This window comes from Nicotiana tabacum, chromosome 1 (assembly GCF_000715075.1).
Source record: "Nicotiana tabacum cultivar K326 chromosome 1, ASM71507v2, whole genome shotgun sequence".
Classification (NCBI taxonomy): domain Eukaryota; kingdom Viridiplantae; phylum Streptophyta; class Magnoliopsida; order Solanales; family Solanaceae; genus Nicotiana; species Nicotiana tabacum.
The window spans coordinates 215,034,236-215,058,281 of NC_134080.1; the positions used below are offsets into that span (position 1 = coordinate 215,034,236).

At 39.8% G+C, this 24,046-nt stretch overlaps 1 protein-coding gene and 1 non-coding gene across 2 annotated transcripts; both read left to right on the forward strand.

Annotated features, from left to right (window-relative positions):
- The first annotated feature begins 10,830 nt into the window (after nucleotides 1-10,830).
- On the forward strand, nucleotides 10,831-10,937 carry LOC142165150 (small nucleolar RNA R71). The gene has a single exon (XR_012696103.1). It is a non-coding gene; the product is annotated as a small nucleolar RNA R71 (small nucleolar RNA).
- A 6,810-nt stretch (nucleotides 10,938-17,747) lies between these two features.
- LOC107770368 (putative protein phosphatase 2C 6) lies at nucleotides 17,748-23,144 on the forward strand. The gene is made up of 5 exons (XM_016589672.2): nucleotides 17,748-18,364; nucleotides 19,468-19,845; nucleotides 21,439-21,556; nucleotides 21,707-21,930; nucleotides 22,308-23,144. Exons 1-5 carry the CDS (start codon nucleotides 18,101-18,103, stop codon nucleotides 22,857-22,859), a joined length of 1,536 nt encoding a protein of 511 aa, XP_016445158.1. The 5' UTR covers nucleotides 17,748-18,100; the 3' UTR covers nucleotides 22,860-23,144.
- The last annotated feature ends 902 nt before the right edge of the window (nucleotides 23,145-24,046 follow it).

Sequence of the window (24,046 nt, forward strand, 5' to 3'; positions counted from 1 at the left end):
CCCCACACTTTGACTTTTATATGCTCTTTAACGATTCAAGTGCTTCTAGGAGGTACAGGTTCAAACAGTCAACTATTCAAACACTGGGATGTAGGTTGTTGTAAGGTTATCAAAGAACAGGCTTCAGGCTCGAAGGGGTTAACTATGGCAATATGTACAGGTGGATTCATAATTATACAAGCTACACAAGGAAATGCCTCAATCATTTCTAAGACCAAACAACTTCTATTTTGCTTTGCAAACACGCATGGCAAGTTCTAGGTATCGCATGCAAGCACAAAATACAAGTATTATCTCACACACACTTGGCATGTAACTCATTCCGAATTAGTTTGTCAACACACTCACGTGAGCGTTCAAGAAAGACAAGGTGTGCAGAATTAAGGAATAAAATTACAAGTCTACAAACGAGCCTAGACGTCACACCCTCAAGTTCGTTTTAGTTATTTGCAGGTGTGTACATTATGGGTCACATTCTTGCCTTCACCCATCTTGGTCCAATAGAGTCCTAAGGGTCCTAAAAATATTAAAGAAAAATCTACCTAACCCGGTTCAAGAAAAGCCCTTGAAAAAGAACCGTGGTCAAAAGAAAAACCAAGGAGGAATTACTACACTACCTAAAAAGAAAAATAAAATAAATAAAAACAAATCTAAATGGACTACTTCCCTCAAGAGTACTGTCCAAGTGGTCCGTCCTCAGGAAGAGTCTCCTACATTTATTTATTTTACAACCAATGTATATGTACACTAACAATACACCACTAAAGCAAGTCTCCCACCCCACACAAAAAGAATATGGCATGTCCCCATGTCATAACACAAATAAAGTGCAGAAGGGTAAGAAGACTTCCCTGAGCGTCACTCGGAGTCGGAGACGGTGTTGGGATCCACATGGAAAGCCCTCCCCAAAGCACGGAACCAAGCTATCATTCGGCTCTCAGACCTAGCATGTCGCTGAGACATGGCATCCATACGCACATGCAGGCCATCCACCGAGGAGCAAAGATTTGCCACCTCTTCCTCCAAAGAATGCAACATGGGTCAGCTGGACTGTGATCTAGAGAACCCTGCCCCAGTATGGGGTAGCCAAGAAAATTCGGATCCATCATAGGATCTCCTGGATGGTGCCATAGGTGCTGGGGCATCATCCTCATCATCAAGCTCAATGGTTGTGGGTGCATCTCTGCCCACTGTGATCTTTGAAGCTCTGAATGCCGCTTTTGCGGGCAAAGCTCCATCTGTAGGATTGGTGGGGACACCATCCAGCAGATACAACCTCGTCACAAGTGAGGGGAAGTAAAACCCCTTAGATAGCAGAGGTGACCGAAGGATCATTTCATCTCCAATAATTCTCGCCACATCAAAGTCTTTCTTGGTGATGAAGCACCATACCAATAGAGCCCGTAGGTGGTTCACATCTGTCGTGTTGCCCGTGGGCAATAACCGGCTGCAAATAATGGTGAACCAGCACTTAGCCTCATGTATGAATGACTTGGAGTGAAGGGTAATGTTTTCCTGTAGCCAGATTGGTCGACCCCCTGCGCAGATTGTCTCAATCATAGTGTCCCAAGTGACCCCTTGGGCGTCGTGGTAATGATCAATGTCACCAGTGAACTGGGGCAGCTGTATGACCTGGCGATTCTTCAGAATTGAGGCATCTACCACCCTGCCCCGCACAATCACAGACCGGCACAAATGTTCCGGGCAGTTCGCGTAGAACTCCCGGACTAATATTGGGTTTGCCGTCTTAGGTTCATCAAACAAGAACTCCATCTCCCTCCGTCTGATTTCCTTATACATGTCTGATTTTTCCATACAGAGGGCAGCCCTGTCAACAGGAATCTCAGGGATAAAGCTTTTGGTGGCCTTAGAATGAAACGCGTCCTCTGCCTCCTGTGACTAGAACCTGGTGGCATCATATATTGGCATTTGGGAAGTGCTTGTCGAGCTCTTTCGCCTTTTTCGGGCCATATTACCTGCATACAATTCAGGGTAACAATCAGATGCATCCTAACATGTGCCAGTCGGATGGGTACTCAGACTTCTCCACCCGATAGCACCAAACAGTTTCCTTTTGTCAATCAATGCCAGTATAACCAATTAGTAAGGTGCCCAAAGTTGACAACCTCTACTATTGCCCTAATACCACTATTAATTCTACAATTCCTCCATATAATACCCCACACAATCTCCCACAAGCGAATCATGTCAAATGCTACCACCACCACAAACTAAGAAGGGCACAAAGTGCTCCAAAATTTTACAACACACCCCAATTTTCGGCCATTTAGACTCCTCCACCAAGCTTCACCTGAAAATTTTTGTTTAGGCTTCCAAACATTCTAAAAATTTCCCCCAAGATAAGCATAATGAAAACCCAACCATTTAAGCCTCAATCATGGCCAAAAGAAGCAAATAATGGAGAAAATGAAAAAAAAAAGAAAAAAATAAAACATTTACACTAAAACACTACCTAAGGTTTAATTGAAACTAATTTAGACTACTCATTACACTAAGTTATGGAAAAGAAAGAGAAAAGAATAGAGAATCTTGCCTTGAGGATGAATGGAAGGGATAGATTGTGGAGAGAGAGAGAGAGATGGAGAAGAAAGGAGGGGCAACAATGGGGGTTTGAGGGATAGGAGATGGTGTGAAAGAGAGAAGAGAAGAGAGATGGGGATGGGGGTTGCGGGTGGTTTGAAGAAAAGAAGGGTTTGGGGGAATAGTGGGGGGTTAGGTTTATTAAAAGGGGGGGGGGGAAAGGAAAAATAAATAAATTTTGCAACTTACCTGGCCCGCGCTGGTCTGCCGCGGTAGACCTCTTTCATAGGGGGTATTTGACCGCGGTCCTACCGTGGTTACGCTGGTACCGCGGTAGACTTCTTTCAGAGGAGGTCCTTGATCACATCTGTCGTGTTGCCCGTGGGAAATAACCGGCTGCAAATAATGGTTAACCAGCACTTAGCCTCATGTGTGAACGATTTGGAGTGAAGGGTAATGTTTTCCTGTAGCCAGATTGGTCGACCCCCTGCGCAGATTGTCTCAATCATAGTGTCCCAAGTGACCCCTTGGGCGTCGTGGTAATGATCAATGTCACCAGTGAACTGGGGCAGCTGCAAGACCTGGCGAATCTTCAGAATTAAGGCATCCACCACCCTGCCCCGCACAATCACAGACCGACACAAATTTTTCGGGCAGTTCGCGTAGAACTCCCGGACTATCATTGGGTTTGCCGTCTCAGGTTCATCAAACAAGAACTCCATCTCCCTCTGTCTGATTTCCTCATACATGTCTTCTTTTTCCATACGGAGGGCAGCCCTGTCAACAGGAATCTCAGGGATAAAGCTTTTGGTGGCCTTAGCATGAAACGCGTCCTCGGCCTCCTGTGACTGGAACCTGGTGGCATCATATGTTGGTATTTAGGAAGTGCTTGCCGAGCTTTTCCGCCTTTTTCGGGCCATATTACCTGCAGACAATTCAGGGTAACAATCAGATGCATCCTAACATGTGCCAGTCGGATACTCAGACTTCGCCACCCGATGGCACCAAACAGTTTCCTTTTGTCAAACAATGCCAGTATACCCAATTAGTAAGGTGCCCAAAGTTGACAACCTCCACTATTACCCTCACACCACTATTAATTCTACAATTCCGCCATATAATACCCCACACAATCTCCCACAAGTGAATCATGTCAATTGCTACCACCACCACAAACTAAGAAGGGCACAAACCACAAAGTGCTCCAAAATTTTACAACACACCCCCAATTTTCGGCCATTTAGACCCCTCTACCAAGCTTCACCCTAAAAAATTTGTTTAGACCTCCAAACCTTCTAAAAATCGCCCCCAAGTTAAGCATAATGAAAACCCAACCATTTAAACATCAATCATGTCCAAAAGAAGCAAATAATGGATAAAAGGAAAGAAAAGAAAGAAAGAAAAAAAAATTACACTAAAACACTACACTAAGTTATGTAAAAGAAAGAGAAAAGAATAGAGAAGCTTACCTTGAGAAGGAATGAAAGGGATAGGTTGTGGAGATAGAGAGAGATGGAGAAGAAAGGAGGGGTAACAATGGGGGGTTTGAGGGATAAGAGATAGTGTGAAAGAGAGAAGAGAAGAGAGAAGGGGATGGGGAATGTGGGTGGTTTGAAGAAAAGAAGGGTTTAGGGGAATAGTGGGGAGGAGGGGTTAGGGTTATTAAAATAAAGGGGGGGAAGAAAATAAAAAAAAAAGAAAAAAAAATCTGCACTTACCTGGCCTGCGCTGGTCTGCCGCGGTCCTACCGCGGTTACGCTGGGACCACGGTAGACCCCTTTTAGAGTGTGTATTGACCGCGGTCCTACCGCAGGTACGCTGGGACCGCGATAGACTTATTTCAGAGGAGGTCCTTGACCGCGATCCGACCACGGTTACGCTGGGACCGCGGTCTGGGCGTGTTCCTGATACTTTTTTTTTCTTTTCTTTGAAGTTATGCATTACACTTACAACACATTCGTGGGTTGCCTTCCACACAGTGCCTGATTTAACGTCGCGGCACGATGCAGATGAGCGCATTTAAGGCTCGCTCGACCTCTGTGGTTCAGTCAGGTGTAGCTCAGACACTTCCTTTGGTTCCCTCATGCCCACATATAGTTTCAATCTATGCCCATTGACTCTAAATGTACGAGAGTCTTTCTCTGTGGCAATCTCGATAGCACATGAAGGGAAAACTTCGACCACTCTAAATGGTCCAGACCATCGTGACCTGAGTTTACCCGGAAATAGCCTTAATCGTGAGTTATAAAGCAACACCATATCTCCATGATTGAAATTTCGCTCCACAATGTTCTTGTCGTGCAACCTCTTCATTCTTTCCTTGTACAACCTTGTGCTCTCAAAATCAAGATGTCTGAACTCGTCGAGCTCATGCAATTCTGTGATCCTCGTTGTGCCCGCAGCCTCGATGTCTAAATTCAGCTGTTTCAATGCCCACCACGCTCTATGTTCAATTTCCACTGGCAAATGGCAGGCCTTCCCGAACACCAACTTATATAGTGACATACCAATCGGTGTTTTAAAAGCAGTTCTATAGGCCCAGAGTGCATCATCTAACTTTTTCGCCCAATCAGTTCTTGTGGCGTTCACAGTCTTGGTTAGCACACTCTTTATCTCTCTGTTGGACACTTCAACCTGCCCACTAGTTTGTGGGTGATAAGGGGTAGCCACCTTGTGGCGTACATCATACTTTGCAAGCAACTTCTCGAAAGCTCTATTACAGAAGTGAGTGCCTCCGTCACTGATAATCGCTCATGGTGTCCCAAATCTGGTGAATATGTTCTTCTTCAAAAAACCCACCACCACTCTTGCATCATTAGTGGGCAACGCTGCAACTTCTACCCATTTGGACACGTAATCCACAGCAACAAGTATCTACTTATTGCCATAGGAGCTGATGAAGGGACCCATGAAGTCAATCCCCCAGACATCAAACACTTCCACCTCTTGAATTGGGTTCATGGGCATCTCATGGCGACGGGAAATGTTCCCGGTCCCACTGACATTCATTGCAGCCCTTCACCCATTGGTGCACATCTTTAAACACTGTTGGCCAAAAGAATCCGGCCTCAAGCACTTTCGCAGCTGTTCTGACCCCTCCAAAATGTCCTCCATAAGCCGATGCGTGACAAGCCTACAAAATAGAAGATTGTTCTATCTCGGGAACACACCTCCGGATCATATTGTCAACACAAATTCTAAACAGGTAAGGCTCATCCCAATAATACATGCGGCAGTCACGATAAAACTTTTTCTTTTGTACAGATGAAAGGTCATAGGGAACTATACCGCAGGCCAGGTAATTTGCAAAATCTACATACCATGGCGCTTTCTCAAGATCAGTAGCGAGCAACTGCTCGTCTGGAAAGGTTTCCAAAATATCTTCAACCTCAACTGCATTTTCAGCTCCCTCAAGTCGTGATAGATGATCAGCGACTTGGTTCTCTGTGCCCTTACGGTCACAAATTTCAAGGTCGAATTCTTGCAGCAGCAACACCCAACGAATCAGGCGCGACTTAGACTCCTTCTTCTCAATCAAGTACCTGAGAGCTGCATGATCAGTGTATACAATTACCTTAGAACCAATCAGATATGATCTGAACTTGTCGAAAGCAAACACCACAGCCGACATCTCCTTCTCAGTTACAGTATAGTTCAGCTGGGCTCCACTCAGCGTTCTACTAGCATAGTATATTGGATGCATCAACTTGTCCTTCTGTTGTCCCAGCACTGCCCCCACTGCGTAGTCGCTGGCATCACATGAGTTCGAATGGTTGCTCCCAGTTGGGGGAAACAATGATAGGTGTTGTGACCAGTCTCTTTTTCAGCTCCTCGAATGCTACCCTGCAATCATCAGAAAACAAGAAAGGGTGATCTTTTTCTAACAACTTATAGAGAGGGTTGACATTTTTGAGAAGTCTTTTATGAATCTCCGGTAGAAACCGGCATGCCCAAGGAAACTTCTGATTGCTTTGATTGAAGTTGGAGGAGATAGCTTTGCTATTACATCCACTTTAGCACGATCCACCTCAATTCCTTTGCTTGACACCCGATGCCCCAAGACTATGCCTTCTTGTACCATGAAGTGGCACTTCTCCCAGTTCAAAACCAGGTTAGTCTCGATACACCATTTCAGCACACGCGTCAGATTTATCAAGCACTCATCAAATAAATTTCCCACCACTGAGAAGTCATCCATGAACACCTCCATTATGTCCTCTACCATGTCAGTGAATATGGCCATTATGCACCGTTGGAATATGGCGGGTGCGTTGCATAGGCCAAAGGGCATCCTCCGAAAGGCATAAATGCCATAAGGACAAGTGAAAGAAGTTTTCTCTCTGTCCTCCGGTGCAATGAAAATCTGGTTGTATCCTGAGTACCCGTCCAGAAAACAGAAGTGTGACCTCCCTGCCAGTCTGTCTAACATATGATCAATGAAGGGAAGTGGGAAGTGGTCTTTCCGTGTGGCTAGATTTGGCTTTCTATAATCCATGAAAATTCTCCAGCCCGTGACTGTTCTTGTAGAGATCAATTCATTGTTATCATTCTTAACTATTGTCATGCCACCCTTTTTAGGTACACATTGAACTGGGCTAACCCAACTGTTGTCAGAGATTGGGAAGATAATTCCCGCGTCTAACCACTATATTACTTCCTTCTTCACCACTTCCTTCATGTTAGGGTTCAGCCTTCTTTGACGTTCCCTGGAAGGTTTGTGTCCCTCTTCCAATAGAATTTTGTGCATACAGTAGGCGGGGCTGATCCCCTTTATGGCTAACAATAAGGACAAATACAACATTCAGTGATTTCTTATTTCGTATCAGAAATGAAAAAGAGCATACAATAAAAGATGATTTGGTCCTTTTTCCATAACAATTGATTATCAAGCACACTGACGATATTAGTTGTGAAAATCTCTTAACAAGGAAAATATTACATCACTAAATGAAAATGGAAGTTGTGCAAAGTACATGCGTCACGACACGGATTTCTCACCCTCGGGAGTCGTGATGGAACCTATTAATGTGATCTAGGCAAGCCAATCCTTTGAACTAATTACTTCATTATCCATTTATTACCTTTTAACAATTATAAAACAACAACGTGTAAACAGTGGAAATTTAGAATGAGCGGAAGAAAATAATAAAATATCCGAACATGTAACTATTACAACAGTTTAAGCCTTAATCACCCAGAACTGGTGTCATAGTACCACAGACGATCTAAGAGTGTTAAATACAAAGTCTGAAAATAAAATACACACGGTTTCTGAAGCAAAGAGAAGAAATAGGAAATAAAGGATAGAGGAGATGCCAGGGCCTGCAGACGCCTACATGTCTACCTTGGATCTCCGCGTGGATTGAAGGTAGCCTCCAAACTACGGTCCAAAAGCTGCTCCAGGATCTGCACATAGTGCAGAATATAGTATCAGCACAACCGACCCCATGTGCTGGTTAGTGCCTAGCCTAACCTCGGCGAAGTAGTGATGAGGCTATGACCATACTACCAAATAACATGTGCAGTTCAACTATATACAACGGAAAAGAACAGTAATAAACAGTTAAATATGGGAGGGGTAGCATGCTGCGGGGCAGATATCAATTCCAAATAGAAAGACAAAAAGTAAATGAAAGAAACAATATATCTCGGATATCAACAAAGAACCAGAAACCAATAAATGCACGACATCACCCTTCGTGCTTTTACTCTCTTCCTCACCAAAACAATCAAGTAACAAAAATGTGCACGACATCACCCTTCGTGCTTTAACTCTCTTTCCTCACCATATAATCAATATAATCGGCACAGAATGGTACATCGTGCGACACGGCATCACCCTTCGTGCTTTACACTCTTTCCTTACAAATTATACACGGCATCACCCTTCGTGCTTTAACACTCTTTCCTCATAAAAACAATACACGACATCACCATTCGTGCTTTAACTCTCTTTCTCACCCAAACAACAATAACAAACAATAGGGCAAGGAAAATAAATGAAATCTGCAATAATAATCCTGGCAAGGGAACAATAGTTCAACAACAAGTCCCGGCAAGGGACAACATCAATAACATCAACATCCCGACAAGGGAGATAACAAATAAAGAAACAATAGTCCGGCAAGGAGGGGCAACATAATGATCTCTTCTCTTTCTCACAACTCCTTAAGTACCTGCAAGAGTTGTTGCGCCTGCACATCTAACAAACTAGATGAGATAATAACAAGTAATGTGGAGTTAGGTCCAAGGAATTCATACCTGAGATGGTTGGGCAATGGCTTTAACTCCAACTTTGGTGGTTCTTCGATAGATGGCTTGGCTGGAGGAGTCTCTCGATTTTCCAAGTGTAAGGGCTCAAATTCTAGAGTTCTATCCCAGAACCCTCTACCCTCTAATGCCAATACCCATTCCGCCAGTTCCTCTCTATTCACCTCATCCAAATTCATTAAACATGCAGCAAGGGGGTCCTCAATGGTTATCACCTCATCATCAGTCTCCACGATTACATCCACGGCATCAATAAGAGAACAATTGGCGAATTCACTTGGTCGCCTCATAGATTTCTGCACATTTAATGTTATCTCCTCATCGTTCAATCTCATCTTGAGCTCCCCGATTTCACAATTAATGAGAGCTCTCCTTGTGGCCAAGAATGATCTTCCCAAAATTATGGGAATCTCTTCATCCACTCTGCAGTCTAAGATCACAAAATCTGCAGGGAACACAAATTTCCCTACCTGAACTAGCACATCATCTAGTATACCAGAGGGTCGTTTCACTGTCCTGTCAGCCAGCTGCAACAACATAGAGGTGGGTCTAGCTCTTCCAATGCCCAGCCTCTTATAAATCGCTAGGGGCATAAGATTGATGTTGGCCCCTAGATCACACAATGCTTTAGCAAAAGCAAAATTACCAATAGTGCATGAAATTGTAAAGCTCTCTGGGCCAGACAGCTTTTCTGCAATTGGTCTAGTCACCACTGCACTACATGTCTGAGTAAGAGTAACTGTGGCCAAGTCTTGGAAATCAAACTTTCGGGACATCAAGTCCTTCATCATTTTTTCATACCCAGGCATCTCCTTCAAAGCTTCAATCAATGGTATGTTTACCTGGATTTGTTTCAGCATTTTGAAGAACTTCTTGTATTGTTCCTCCTTTTGATACTTAGCCAGCCTCTGAGGGAAAGGTGCAAGAGGTCTCTTCTTCCCAATCAACTGGGATTGATCCTTATCAGCTGCTACATCAACTACTGGTTCCTGGACTGTCTCAGCTTCTTTCTCGGTCGCATTCTGGATGCTATTTTCTTCCTGGGCAGGCTGGACTGGCACCTCCGTCTGTTTCGTTGACTCATCCATCTCAATGGGCACTGGTATAAATGTCTCAGCTTGTCTAGTTTCTCGAGCCCTATCTTGCTCTACATCCAGATCTCTGCCATTATGTAGACTTACCGCCATCAGCTGCTTTGGGCCTTGATCTTTTGGATTTATCTGGGTGTCTGCACGTAGTGTCCCATGAGGACGATTGTTTAGAGACATAGAAATTTGGCCCACCTGCACTTCAATATTCTTGATTGTTGCATCATGTGCATCCACTCTCTCATTAATCTTTGCATTAGACCCAATAACCTGCCACATCATTGCCTCAAGTCTAGCAAACCCCTCTTCCTGCCTTCTACCATGCTGCTGAGGAGGGTGATACCCCTGCTGCTGATTCTAATTATTATATCCCTGTGGCCTTGGGTAAGGTACCATATTGTTAGGGGGTCTCATACCTCCCATGTTTCCATTGTTGAACTGTGGATGGATTGACCTGTATTGCTGATTTTGCTGGCCCCAATTCTGACCACCCTGTGTCTGGCCTCCATAATTAGACACATAATTCATGTCTTCAGGGTAGTGGTAATGATCATGTTTTGCATTCCATTGGTTACCGATTGGATGACTAATGCAAGATGCGCACAAGCCCCCATTGGTAGTATCTACGATGTGTACCTGCTACTTCTGCCCTGACTCTTCCACCTTTTTAGTGAGTATACTCATCTGTGTCAATAAGGTGGCCATATTTTCAGCCATAAAGTTGAATGGATCTAAGGGTACTGAGTGAACCACTGGAGTGATAGGTGCATTCCTGGTTGTCCATCCCGAATTTTGTGCCATCTTGTCAAGCAGACTCTGGCCTTCTCTCTATGTTTTGCTCAAAAATGCTCCACCAGCTGAAGCATCAACAATGTTCTTCACGCTATCTGACAATCCCATGTAAAACCGCTGCCCCAACATCAGATCTGGAATACCATGGTGCGGGCATATAACCAGCATCCCTTTAAAGCGCTCCCATGTTTCATGCAGTGTCTCTATTGGTCTCTGTTTAAAACTCAAAATTTCATCAATTTGTTGAGCAGTCTTATTGGGTGGGTGGAACTTGTTATGGAATTGCCTGACTAACTCATCCCATGTTGTTATAGAATTTATGGAAAGTGAGTTTAGCCAAGTCTGGGCAGCTTCTATCACTGAGAATGGAAACAATAATACCTTGATTGCTTCAGGAGTTACGTTGGGCTGCCTTTGGGTTTTGCAGATAGAGAGGAAGTTCTTCAAGTGCTGTTGAGGATCTTCGACTTGCGACCCCGAAAATAGTCCCTTGTTCTGCAAGAAGTGCAGCATGTTATTCGTAATATGGAATGAATCAGCCTGTATCTGCGGAACTACAATGGTTGTGGACAGATTTTCAGTTGTGAGTTGTGCCCAGTCATAGAGAGCAGCCTCTGGCACTATTGGTACCGCTGGGTTTTCCTCGTGATCCCCCATGACTGTTTCGAATTGTGCAGTTGTTAGTTGTTGTTTGTTTTTCCGATTAGCCCGATTCAAGGCCTTGAAAACTTTCTCGGGATCTGATAATGCTTCAAATACTTCACCAGATCTCGATGAGTTTCTAGGCATGCACCTGTGCAACCAAGTCAACAAACGTTAAAATTTCTATGTAAAAATTGGGTATAGAGAAAAAATGACTACAATAAGAATTTTTGTACTTCTTTCAATTGTAATTGATAACACCGTTAAATTCCCCGGCAACGACGCCAAAATTTGATCACGCCCAACTATGCCTTATAAAAGGACAATGCGAACGTTGCAAATATAACCTGAGTATTTATTCCCAGAGTCGAATCCGCAGAGAATTAACATATCAATTACTTTCGTTGGACTTACTAAATTCTTTAGAATCAACTTCCCCAAACGTTGTGAATAACAGTTGATGGTATATTTAATAACTAAGATAGAAAGTCAATAAACAGTTGTAAACTAAATAAGCTTAAGTTGTGAACAATAATGAGAAGGTTCTAAGGTAGTGATTTCCCCTATTGATGGAATCCCTTCTATTTATGTTTCATATATATTTACCAACATATCTCTTTCAACCATGAACACTCTTTTTACCGTGAATCTCTCCCGAGTAATCACGATAATTTACTAGACGCACTCTCCCGAGATACGTTAGCTGGCTTTGTTTATTATAGTTCACTTTAGATTGCACCCAAGACTTCGTTATCCCTAATCTTGCCTTTAAACCCGCAGTTATAGATCCCTCTTATACTTTGGGAGTGATGTTGTCTAGCAATTACATAAATATGCACTCTCTCCCGAGTTATGCATACTAAATAGGCACAGCTAATTGAGGATCCTGTCAATTAACTACAACAAACACGTAGTTGAACAAATAGAGATTAAACTGGTAAACTATATTAACATACTCAAGAAGTTCATCCTTCAATAGGTTCCATCAAAATCCTAGACAAAAGATTTAGCTACTCATGACAATAGGTAAATAAACTATGAAAATATTCATGATCAAAATTGCAAGAAAAATAAAAAGAAGAAAATATGATGTTTTGGGTGATCTCACACACTTGTTTCTCTTGCCAAAGTACTTTCTAAAACATTACATGCCTCCCTTGGACGAGTTCTATTGTTTAATATCGGGTTTTGGGCTAAAAATCCCATGTTTTGCACTTCAGTCCCTCAATTTTTCGCTTCCTATCGCGGTCCTACCGCGGTTACGCCAGGACCGCGGCCAACTAGCCTCTCAAAATCCGCAACAGCCTTCTGCCGCGGTCCGACCGCGGTTACGCAGGGACCGCGACAATCCATCTCCAGTTCTGGTTTTTGCTGCCTTCGCGTGGTGCACTTAGCGGATATTGTACGATTGGCCTCTTTTTCTCCATAATTGATCCCAAAAGTACTCCATAGACTTCTTTTATTGTATATAGCCCGCAAAGCATGAAAAACACTAATCAGAGCATTTTGTTATCACTTTTTACCACAAAAACTATATAAGAAGGTGGTTCTTTAGGGCCTAATTATAGTCCAATTCACCTATTATCAGCAACCTTCATGGTACATATAGGTCATTATGTAGCTTGTTATACAATGGTCTGTGATGGTCGATACTTATCGAATTCAAAAAATTCAAGTGCTCTATCATTGACGGGTGCCCTTTACTAAATATTGAGGAAACTAATGACTTAAAAATAAAACTTTAAACAATATTGTAACTCTTCATCCTAAATTATTATTATTATTATTATTATTATTATTATTATTATTATTATTATTATTATTATTATTATTATTATTATTATTATATAATTTGTAAATAATTATTCTATAAGATAGAAATTAAAGTATATAATTTCACATATCCAAGTTAGTCATTTGTGTCAATATACTATCTTGGTTTTTATTGCCAAATATATGAGATTGTGTGTAATTCAAAGTTCTAAAATATTAGACAAAGTTCTACCATTGAAAAATTGAAATAATTACTTTAAAACCTATCTAGCAAAAAATGAAAATTTATTTATTAATTAAAAAGTTCAAATAATGAATATAAGAAAATTATGAAGTTTTTAAAATTAATTGTTAATTTTTAACAAAGATGGTAGCTTTCTATGGTAATAATTTTGTAATGAATAAAAAAGGTCAAATAATGAATACAAAAAATGATAATAAACAATTTTGATGATTAATTGTAATAGATAATAATGATGAAGGGTAGTAAATTCAATCAGTATTTTGTGTTTGTATTGTTATGTCGAGGAAGCGGCAAACCCGAAAATAAAGAAGATAAAGAACACCAAATTTTAACGTGGAAAACCCTGCAAATCGAAGGTAAAAACCATGGGATCACAAAGATCCAAAAAAGGCTCCACTATAACAATAAGAGAGTTACAAAAGTTCTCCAAATTGGTTACACAACAAGTGTCAAACACCAACTAATCAATTGAAGAAAGAGTATAACCCACAAAAATGAAGCTGTTGTTCGATGCTCGAAATCAGATGTTACGAGCCTCCAAATCTGATCTTCACCGTTCCAATCAAAGACCAGATGTTATGAACACTTAGTCAAAATTTCAGCCCGATCCAACGGTTAATAAATTGGAAAACGTGATTTGAAGTTGGCTGATCGGAATAAAAATCTGCAGCAAAATAAATATTTTTCTTCTCTTCTCTCTTGATGAAAGCTCTCTCAAAAACTACTCTTATGTGCTTAAATCTTTCAAAGACTTGTATCAATGAGCATAGAATAATTCTCCAAAGTTGTCCTATTTATAGATCATGAGTGGTGCTTTCTCTTAAAGCCAAAATCCACTCAAAATAGGAATAAATCGAATCCAATTCCAAATAGGAATGGAAACCAAAAGAGACACAAACATTTAACGTGGTTCGGTTAACTGACCTACGTCCACCGTGGAGATGAGCAATCCACTATATAAAAAGAGAGTACAAATTCTCGAGAGAACAATCTCACGAAGAGGTAAACACAAGTGACACACTAACACTTGTCCCGTAAAGTTCTCCCCCTAAACACGACTCTCACACCCCATGTGACTACATTGTGGATGCTACTGAGTGAGAAGGACGGATCTTCAATTTATAGAACTCCAAACATTTTCCTACAAGAAAAAGGACTAGCCAAGTATAAGAGAATTATAATTTCCTTCTACAAAAAGCAAAACCCAATTAAGGTAATTATATTTCTCTTTCCTTCAACAAATAGGAAAACCAAATATGGTAAGAAAAAATTATGGCAAACACCTAACAATTCTTCCCCTGGGCCAGAATTTTCTGATAAAATAAATTTGATCCACCTTCTTCATATAGCCTTTAACAGGTCGCATCTCCAAATCTCCACCACAAAGTTTGTCTCAACGTGCGTAGCACACCAGTCAAATTTCTCAGAAAAAATCACAATTATCGTCAAATATGTTGCGGCTAGAACTGAACCCGCCAAGATGAACCTTTCTTGAACCTCGCTCTGATAGCACTTGTTAGGACCGTAAAAATTAGGTGTCATACGGAAGCTAGCAAAGCAAACCTTGAGCATCGATAAATCATACAACAAAGGAGAAATATACCAAAAGAGAATAGGATTAGGCCATTGGGCCTTTGGCTGGACAACATGGGCATGGAGCATTTGCATCTATACCCGCTTTTTGTGTCACGTTTTAACTTGTGCCCACTTTGCAAAAAAAATTGCAAGCGTACCCGCTTTTCGCATATTTTCAGCATACAGAGCTGAAGTAGCAAAGGCAATCACGTAAAACTTCAGCATTCTAGTAGTCGGGCCGAAAGTTCAGCTCTAGAGCTGAAGTTTTTGTGTTGTAACTGGCGAACTTCAGCTCTAGAGCTGAAGTTTTTGTTTTTATAACTGGCGAACGTCAGCTCTAGAGATGAAGTTTTTGTTTTTGTAACTGGCAGCTGAAGTTTTTGTTTTGTAACTGGCGAACTTCAGTTCTAGAGCTGAAGTTTTTGTTTTGTAACTGGCGAACCTCAGCTCTAAAACTGAAATTTTTGTTTTGTAACTGGGGAACTTTAGCTCTTGAGATGAAGTTTTTGTCTTTGTAACTGGGGAACTTCAGCTCTAGAGCTGAAGTTTTTGTTCTATATTTGATTAACTTCAGCGTAAAATAAAGAGGATGCATTGGCTGCTTCAACCCCACTTCTGCTCAATATTTATGTGAGTTCGATATAAGAAAGAATCCATTTTCAGCTACAAAAATATAACCTGTTTAAAGTTATTGTTGAAACTAGTTACGAAATAAAAGAAAACAATGAGATCGGGCGAAAACCTTGTTTTTTATGTTAAGAAATTCACTGAATCACTCAATAAGTTGTCTTTTTTAAAATCATAACTAATAAACTCAAAATTCTAATCCCCTTTTACATATCTAGCTTTATGCATTAAACATGACTTTTCATTAACCAAACGTGTTCATCTGCTACAGCCTGCAGTTATTCCACGTTTCTTCGTCTATATTACGAAGGGGGTCTTGATGTAACTGATAAAGTTGTTGTCATGTGACCAGGAGGTCACAGATTCGAACCGCGAAAATTGCTTCTTGCATAAATGCAAGATAAGACTACGTACAATAAACTCTTGTGATCCGATCCTTCCACAAACCTCGCGCATAACAGAAGTTTAGTGGACTAGAATACCCTTTTTTCCAAGAAAATTCTTCTTTATTTTCTTCACCACATTGATAAATCCAAAGAAAGAAAGAAACAAAGAGGTGCATGACAAATATATGAGTGTCCTTGGATTCGCTCTTTGTTCAAGGTCAGGTCTCTTGAAAGATTCTCTTGTCCAGACTCTTCTGATCTTCTCTTTTTAATAACACAAAAATATATCTATTGAATGAGCTATTTCTTGTTGTCATGCACCGTATATTTTTTTTTTCTTATTTGGTATCAGGTATTCATATTCGAACTCGATTTAATTTAGATTCACATCGGAAAATCTTATATTGGGAATAAAACGTTCCTAATAAAGACGACCCCATACTAGTTATACGAACTGAAGACCTCTGGTTAAAGATGAAGGAATATACTACTTCACCACAACCCTTGTTGGTTCATTGTCGTATACTTTATGTTCTTTCTTCCAGATAAACACTCCACCTTTTCCCCATATATTTTACATAATTTTTTATACAACATTTTTACTCCCTTTATAACATAGTAATTATGAAGTTTTATTGCCAACTCAATATGCATATATAATGTTTAGGCGTATATATGACAATGAAGATTTTTCCATCTTTGTTGTCATATCTAAATGCTTTCATGGGTCACAAATGACTCACAATGACATATATAGACGGGAAAAGGCCAAATTTTACTAAACTATTTCAGATAAGAAATATTTTTTGTTGAAAACAATTCAAAATATTCAAAAATTATTCAGGTTCTAGTCGCAGCGGGAGCAAAAATAATAGTCGACTTCTTCCCATATATTCAAGTTTTGATAAACTGAGTTAATCAATATTTGTGTTGGTGGGAGTTAGCTGACACTCCGTAAAATTAGTCGAGACGTGCGCCGACTCGGACACCCCAGTTAGAAAAAATATTGAATATTAGCAAAGGTATACGACAAGGCCAAAGCTATGAGCTGTCCCACTAGAAGTTGACAAAAATGGCATGAAAATGAAAAGAAAACCGTTAAAAGTAGTAAGAAAATTTACCAACTCTTATGACTAACTAATAGATAACGTGATAAGCTTTTCACAACAATCTCTCTCTAATTAGGATGGTCAAAATAGATCATGAATATAGCGTTTAAAATTCTTACCCTATACTTAAATTTAGCTTGATTTAAGAATTGGTTTTGATTTTAGAGTTCAGTTTTGAAATATTAATTTTGGAAAAAACTTAATTTTTATATTTAGTTTTTTACAAATAATCCTTATGGCTTTCTTTAAAACAAAATTAATAGCGTTTTCCTGCCTAGTTCAGGAAACAAAGATCAGTCCTTAACCAAAAGTATCGAGTTCGAGCCTCAGGTATGGAGTCACCTTTGTTAAAGAGCGCTTTTATCCCAATATCGGAGTTTTCGATGCAAATTCAGGTTTGATCAAGCCCCAATATAGTACCAGACACCAGGTGAAAAACCAAAAAGAAAAAAAAAGATACCTTTATGGTTTTAGTCTCCAATTTAAAGAATCAGAAAGTAAGATAAAAATTTATTCGCACCCAATATTTACATCTATATTAATTTACAATTAAATTAGTGTACACATTGAATGGGGGTAAATTTGCGCTAATAATAAACTAGTGGGGTGGCTTCGTAATTTTTAAGACTAACTTCCTTCCTAGTGGCGGACTGAGGACCCAAGGACATATAAGTCCAAATTTCATTAAATTCAAATATTTGCTTTTAAACAGCGCACACGACCAACTCATATTTTTATTCTTTTAAATTAAAAGCTATGATTGCAAATTAAAAATATAAAAATACAAAAACAGTTCATAAAATCTATACCTACTCACACTTTACACCCTCACCTGATTTTTTTTCCATCTGTTTTTATCTGTAATTTTGATTTGATTTTCCATTTTAGCTCATCAACATTTTCTAGCTAAATCTCTAGGGTTCTAAATTTTAATTTTTGAAAAATTTCATATGAATTAGTACTAAAAAGCATTTGTTTATCACTAGCATTGAAGATGAAATAAAGGGTCCTATAAATTGTAACAGTAAAGTTGATTTTTTTTTTTTTTAAAAGATGGGAATTTGCTATTCTTTAGTAAAAGGGAAGAGCAGTGAGAATGAGAGTAAAAAGATTGATTTGAAGTTGAGGAAGAGCAGTTCTAATAATGGAGATTTCAGCACATTTATAAGCAAGTTGAGTGGAGGAAGTGGAGCTGAGGAGAGGGGACTTGAGCAGATTGAAGGAAGGGTAATAGGGAATGGTGCTAGTAATGTTGCTTGTTTATATACTCAGCAAGGAAAGAAAGGTACCAATCAAGATGCCATGATTGTTTGGGAGGTTTGTCACTTAACTCTGTGGAGGATCAAATAATGCATGTATATCTGTTTTTTTTTTTTTTTTTTTTTTGCATCTAATTCATAGGGTAGAAGGGGAACCTTAGAGCAATGGTAAAGTTGTCTCTGTGCGCGACCATAGGTAATAGGTTCGGTTCGAGTCGTGGAATCAGCCACTGATGCTTGTGTCAGGTTAGATGTGTAGGGGATGCACCTCTTCCCTAGAGAACGCAGGATGCTTTGTGCACGTGGATGCCCTTTTTTAATAATTCATAGGATGAACTCCGCCGGGTTTGCTCACATTACCGGTCCTAAACCTGGATAAAAGAGGAGGATTGCGGTTGGCTAGCAAAGAACATAAAACTATAGTTTCATTGTGAATCCTCACTATATAGTTTATATGGAGTAATGTGGTTAGTGAGGATTCATATTGCCGACCCCTAACTTGTTTGAGATTGAGGCGTAGTTGTTGTTGTTGTATCTAATTCATAGGGTACCTAGTGACTCCAAGCGGTACAAGTTTGGGATAACTATGTCCAACAAAGCTAGACAGATTAAAAGAAATCACCGAACTTTTTTTTCCTCTCCATGGTGTCTCGTGATCCATTCCAACTTCATTGAGTCATTGACAGCTAGGCTACACCCTTGAGTGTAAACGTGCATGAACGTCTTAGAATTTGAATCTGTTATTTGTTCCTAAATACCTAAACTTTGTATGTAAAAGTTGAGTTTTTGTGTGTTGCTAAGTCAGCGTCAAGTACGAACTTAGATCGATGCTGATACTCCCTGAACTCTATTGGGCTCCATCTTGGAGTTAATTCATTGCTGAAGTGAATTGGGTGCTTTAGAATAGCGCCCCGCCAGTTTATTTAAAAGATTTTGCTTAATAATATCTAGTATATTGGCATCCTGCATAGCCCTCTTCGGATTTTAATTCCAGTTTTGCTTCACCCCGTTACCGTCATTGTTGAGCGTCAAAAAATGAGTATTAGGAAAGCATAGTTATTATCTTGTATTTTGTCTAATATGCTATTTGTCAAACAATAAATTAATTTGTTCTTGTCTATTGGGTCAGTTTATGACTTGGTTGGAATGTTTCTACAATAGAATTACTGTTTGCGAAGCGATACAATCTTTTGTGGAGTATTTGATGGGCATGGTCCTCATGGTCATATGGTTGCAAGGAAAGTTCGAGATTATCTTCCAGTTTTGCTGCAATCAGAATGGGAAACTAAATCATGTGGTGATCAAAATGCCACATCCGAGAATGGAAATGCTAATGGAGGCTCACATTTTGACGACATCGTGGATGATGATTTTATCGAATCAGTGGAAGCTGAGAACAACGAAAAATTCCCGGAAATCCATCTGCCACTTAAGAGGTCAATATTAAGGGCTTTTAGATCAATGGATAAGGAACTGAAGTTACACCCCTCAATCGACTGTTTCTGCAGCGGGTCAACTGCTGTTACTTTAGTAATGCAGGTAGTTACCATAATTTTGGTTTCTTTTATTTTCATCCAGAGTTGATGCATTAAAAACTAGTGTAACTTTATTGAAGCTGGAAAAGCAGTGTCGTCCATACTTTTCCGATATGCATTTTCCTTTAACCACATTGCATACGTTCCTCTTTGGTGCAGAATTGTGTTTCTATTTGGAAACAGAAAGTTGAATGAGAAATGTGCCAAGGTTGGACAGTTGTGCTAGTGAGATTAAAATGTGTGTATAAAAGCAAAACTCATCAATATCAAAGAAAATTACGTCGTTCAATAATTTAAAAGATGAGAATGTATATTCCCTTCTCTGATCCTATGTGCACCTCGCACCATTAAAAAGACGTTTTGGATTTGTGTGTTCCCATCAACAGAGGCTTCCATTTAGCTTTAGGTGAAAAAAGTGAACTCCTGTAAACTACTTTTCTGAAGTATCAGAGCCCGAACTTGCTATTCAAAACATGTCAACTTTAGGGAAATATTCACCTTATATAAAATATCAGTCACAACCAATTTAGCTATGAGGACCTTTGCTTCTTTCCTTATTTCACTTTTAAAGAAGAAATAATGTACCCCTAACCAGCGTCATTATAGTTGTCAGTAGCAGACTAGTAGCTTTAACACTATAGGAAGTGCAGTTGTTGGGGAATTATGCGCTTTTGAAGAACTTGATTTGCCTAGAATCTGAGCTTTTAATGGGTACCCCATTATCTGCTCCGAATAATACGCAATTACCCATGCAGATAGGGGAAGATACCTGTTATTTATGACTCAAATGCATTTTTGTGTTTTAATAAGTCATGTTTTCACTCCTAGCTCGATGAGTTTCGCTTTTATCTTCATGCCATTTTCGAGCATATGATTGATGTTAGAAGTTTCTAATGGGTGCGTTTTGTTGAATATGATCAAGAAAAATCAATATTGAGAAGTTGAGTGCATACTTAAGCAAAATTAATCACCTGTCGTTGGCTCATAGCTTTTGCTTGTCTTTTTTGTTTTTTGGTTGGTAAAGAAGTATTGTCTTTGATGTTCACTCTATACTGCATAGGTTGGATGAAAACATGAAGCTGTAGTTTATTGATTCCCTTTCTATTTTCGTTACGTTTAAAGATCTCTAACACACTGATATTATGAATCAAAGATAGATGGAGTTCATTATATGGAGGAGCCCTATACTCATATTCAGTCAGACTTCATGCACAATTATTCTTCTAAGCTGGAGAATGCATATTAATGCTTATCTCACCTATTGTCAGAAATGCAGGGCCTTTCTTTTTACCTTGCTCATACTTCATGTTTAATTGGTTTGTTTCCTGATTTATTTAGAGATTTATGTTGTGATTCTTTCTTAATCAACTGTTTTCATGATTTTGCATGTTTTTAAAGTTGTGTAGATTTTTAGATTGACGAATACCACCTCTGTTGACCAGGATATGATGTTGAAACATTGTACTTTCGGAAATAAATAATGATTGAGTGGGAAGGTTTGCACACGATTCTGCTTGAGCATGGTTAATTTTTGCATCACTAATTGTGTAGCATCTTGAAAGAGGAGATAATAACTGATCTTCTGTGGTGTTCTCAGGGCAAGGATATATTTGTTGGTAATGTTGGTGACTCTAGAGCAGTTTTGGCGATGAGAGATAAAGACAACTCTTTAATGGCTGTACAGTTGACAGTAGATTTGAAGCCTAATCTTCCAAGTCAGTCTCTCATTCCCCTTCCCCCTTCACCCCCCCCCCTCCCAAAAAAACACACACACACACACACAAAAATGTTCATTAGCTGAAGCGGAAATCAGTTAAATTTCTTTCAGTTGTTTGAGATCAGTAGCTTTTGTCTTCCTCGTGTAGGAGAAGCTGCTAGAATCCAGAAATGTAAAGGACGGGTTTTTGCATTGCAAGATGAGCCGGAAGTTGCACGTGTGTGGTTGCCAAACTGTGACTCCCCAGGTTTGGCAATGGCCAGAGCATTTGGTGATTTTTGTCTCAAGGATTTTGGTTTAATTTCTGTCCCGGATGTGTATTACCACCACATTACTGAAAGGGATGAATTTGTGCTCCTTGCTACTGACGGGGTATTTTTCTTTTATCTCATGTTTAATCCTATCTTAACTATGCAGAAAACATACGACATCTTAGGGTGTGTTTGGTATGAGGGAAAATGTTTTCCACGGAATTTCTTGGAAAATAAGTGGTTTTCTTACTTATTTTATGGTGTTTAGTTAGCAGAATTTTTTTTTGGAAAATAATCTAGCCAAACATTATGGGAGACGAAATTGGTGAGTGCGAGGGGGTGAAGGGGCGGTGGGGTTCGGATCGGAGTTCGGGGTCGGGATCTGGATCGGGGTCAAAGTCGAGGGTCGGGTTTGTTGATTGGGGACAGGGATCGGGGTTCATCCTGATACAACATTTACATTTTTGATTTCGTAATATTTTGACTTTCTCAATGTAGGTTTGGGATGTCCTATCTAATAAGGAAGCTGTGGATATTGTGGCCTCCGCTCCAAGTCGTGAAACAGCTGGCCGAGCTCTTGTTGAGTGTGCTACTAGAGCATGGAGGCTAAAATATCCAACGTCAAAGAATGACGATTGTGCTGTAGTATGCCTTTACCTAGACTCCACACCTGTACCCGATGCCAAAGTGTTGGAAGGGCAAAATAGGCTGACAAATTCCCCTGAAATGGAAATTAAGACAAACACTATAGATGGAAATGTTGGAAGATCAGATACTGAAGCTATTTCAACTTCTCAGACCGCTGGTCGTGAAGATCTCAGTACTACCAAAGAAGCCAGTGAGATAGTTCCAGTTGTTGAGTCACAGGAAGAACAACATCCAGATAAAGGTCTTGGCCAGTCTAAGAGAAGTATAGCTGAGATCCTTTCAACTGCACAAGATGACGAATGGTCAGCGCTTGAGGGAATTACGAGGGTTAATAGTCTTCTTAGTCTCCCTAGATTCTTGTCTGCTGATAAAAGGTCTACCAGTTGGAGAAAATGGTTATGAGACATCAAAGCATGGAATATCGAATGATCTTCAGTGGTATTCTCTGCTGTTGTTGTCAAAGATTCTGCTGTAAATGAAACTGATAGGAGTAATAGTATAGCTTTTCAGTTAATTGTCAAATCAGGTGGTGGAATGGCCTGAACTGACAGATTGTTGTTGTGCTTGTGGACTATCCAAGTTGGCAATTCTTTTTGGTAGGAAAAGTTGTATTTGCTGCTTAAATTTGCGTACAATGCCATTGAAGAGGGCTCAGTAGAAATAACATTTGTTGTGTAGTTTTGCTTCTTCTTCTTCTTCTTCTTCTTCTTCTTCTTCTTCTTCTTCTTCTTCTTCTTTTCTTTTTATTTTCTGTTTCATCTGCTTCAATTCATTTCCTTTGTTCAGCTAAGGAACTGCTGATTCATCTAATTTATCTTGCCGTTTATCCTGGTTTAAATGTTGAAAAGGAAGGACTTTCGGAACATTTAAGGGGTCGTTTGGTTGGGAAACAAATTATCTCATGATTAATTATCCCACTCTTACAAGGGGATAAAAAATGCTACAATCCCGGGATTATTTATACCACGATTTTATCCCAACCAAACGTGGGATAAAATCATCTCAAATTTAGTTCCGGATTAATTATCCCTTATCCCTACCAAACGAACCCTAAGAGTTTAATTTCAACATTTCAATTTGGCGTGTTTTGAACTTGCTTACTTGTAATAGAGTTGTGACAATAACAACAACAAACCCAGTATAATCTCATATAGTAGGGTCTGAGGAGGGTAGTGTGTACGCAGCGTTACCACTACCTTGTGACGGTGACGACAAATGACATCTACTCCAAATCGATCATTCATTTACAACTTTAATATGATTGATACTTAAGTCTAGGGTGACAAACGGGCGAATCGGGTCGGATATGAGTGGAACTTTAATATGATTGATACTTGAGTCTAGGGTGACAAACAGGCGAATCGGGTCGGATATGAGTGGATCGAAATGGGTAATGCAAAAACGGATAAATTATCCGACCCGACCCATATTTTATACGGATAAAAAATGGGTCAACCGACGGATAATATGAATATCTATATTATCCATGGCTTCTTGAATATGATCAGTTTTGGGAGAATTCCTAGTCTCCTAAACTTGATGAACCCCCAATGCTTTACAAATATAAAAGTTAAACTCATTAATTATCC

Excerpts from the sequence above, each read along its gene's own strand:
- LOC107770368 (XM_016589672.2), top strand. The coding sequence starts at position 18,101 with ATGGGAATTTGCTATTCTTTAGTAAAAGGGAAGAGCAGTGAGAATGAG. Across the intron at positions 18,365-19,467 it reads ATGCCATGATTGTTTGGGAG|AATTACTGTTTGCGAAGCGA; the intron begins GTTTGTCACTTA and ends TTTCTACAATAG. Across the intron at positions 19,846-21,438 it reads CTGTTACTTTAGTAATGCAG|GGCAAGGATATATTTGTTGG; the intron begins GTAGTTACCATA and ends TGGTGTTCTCAG.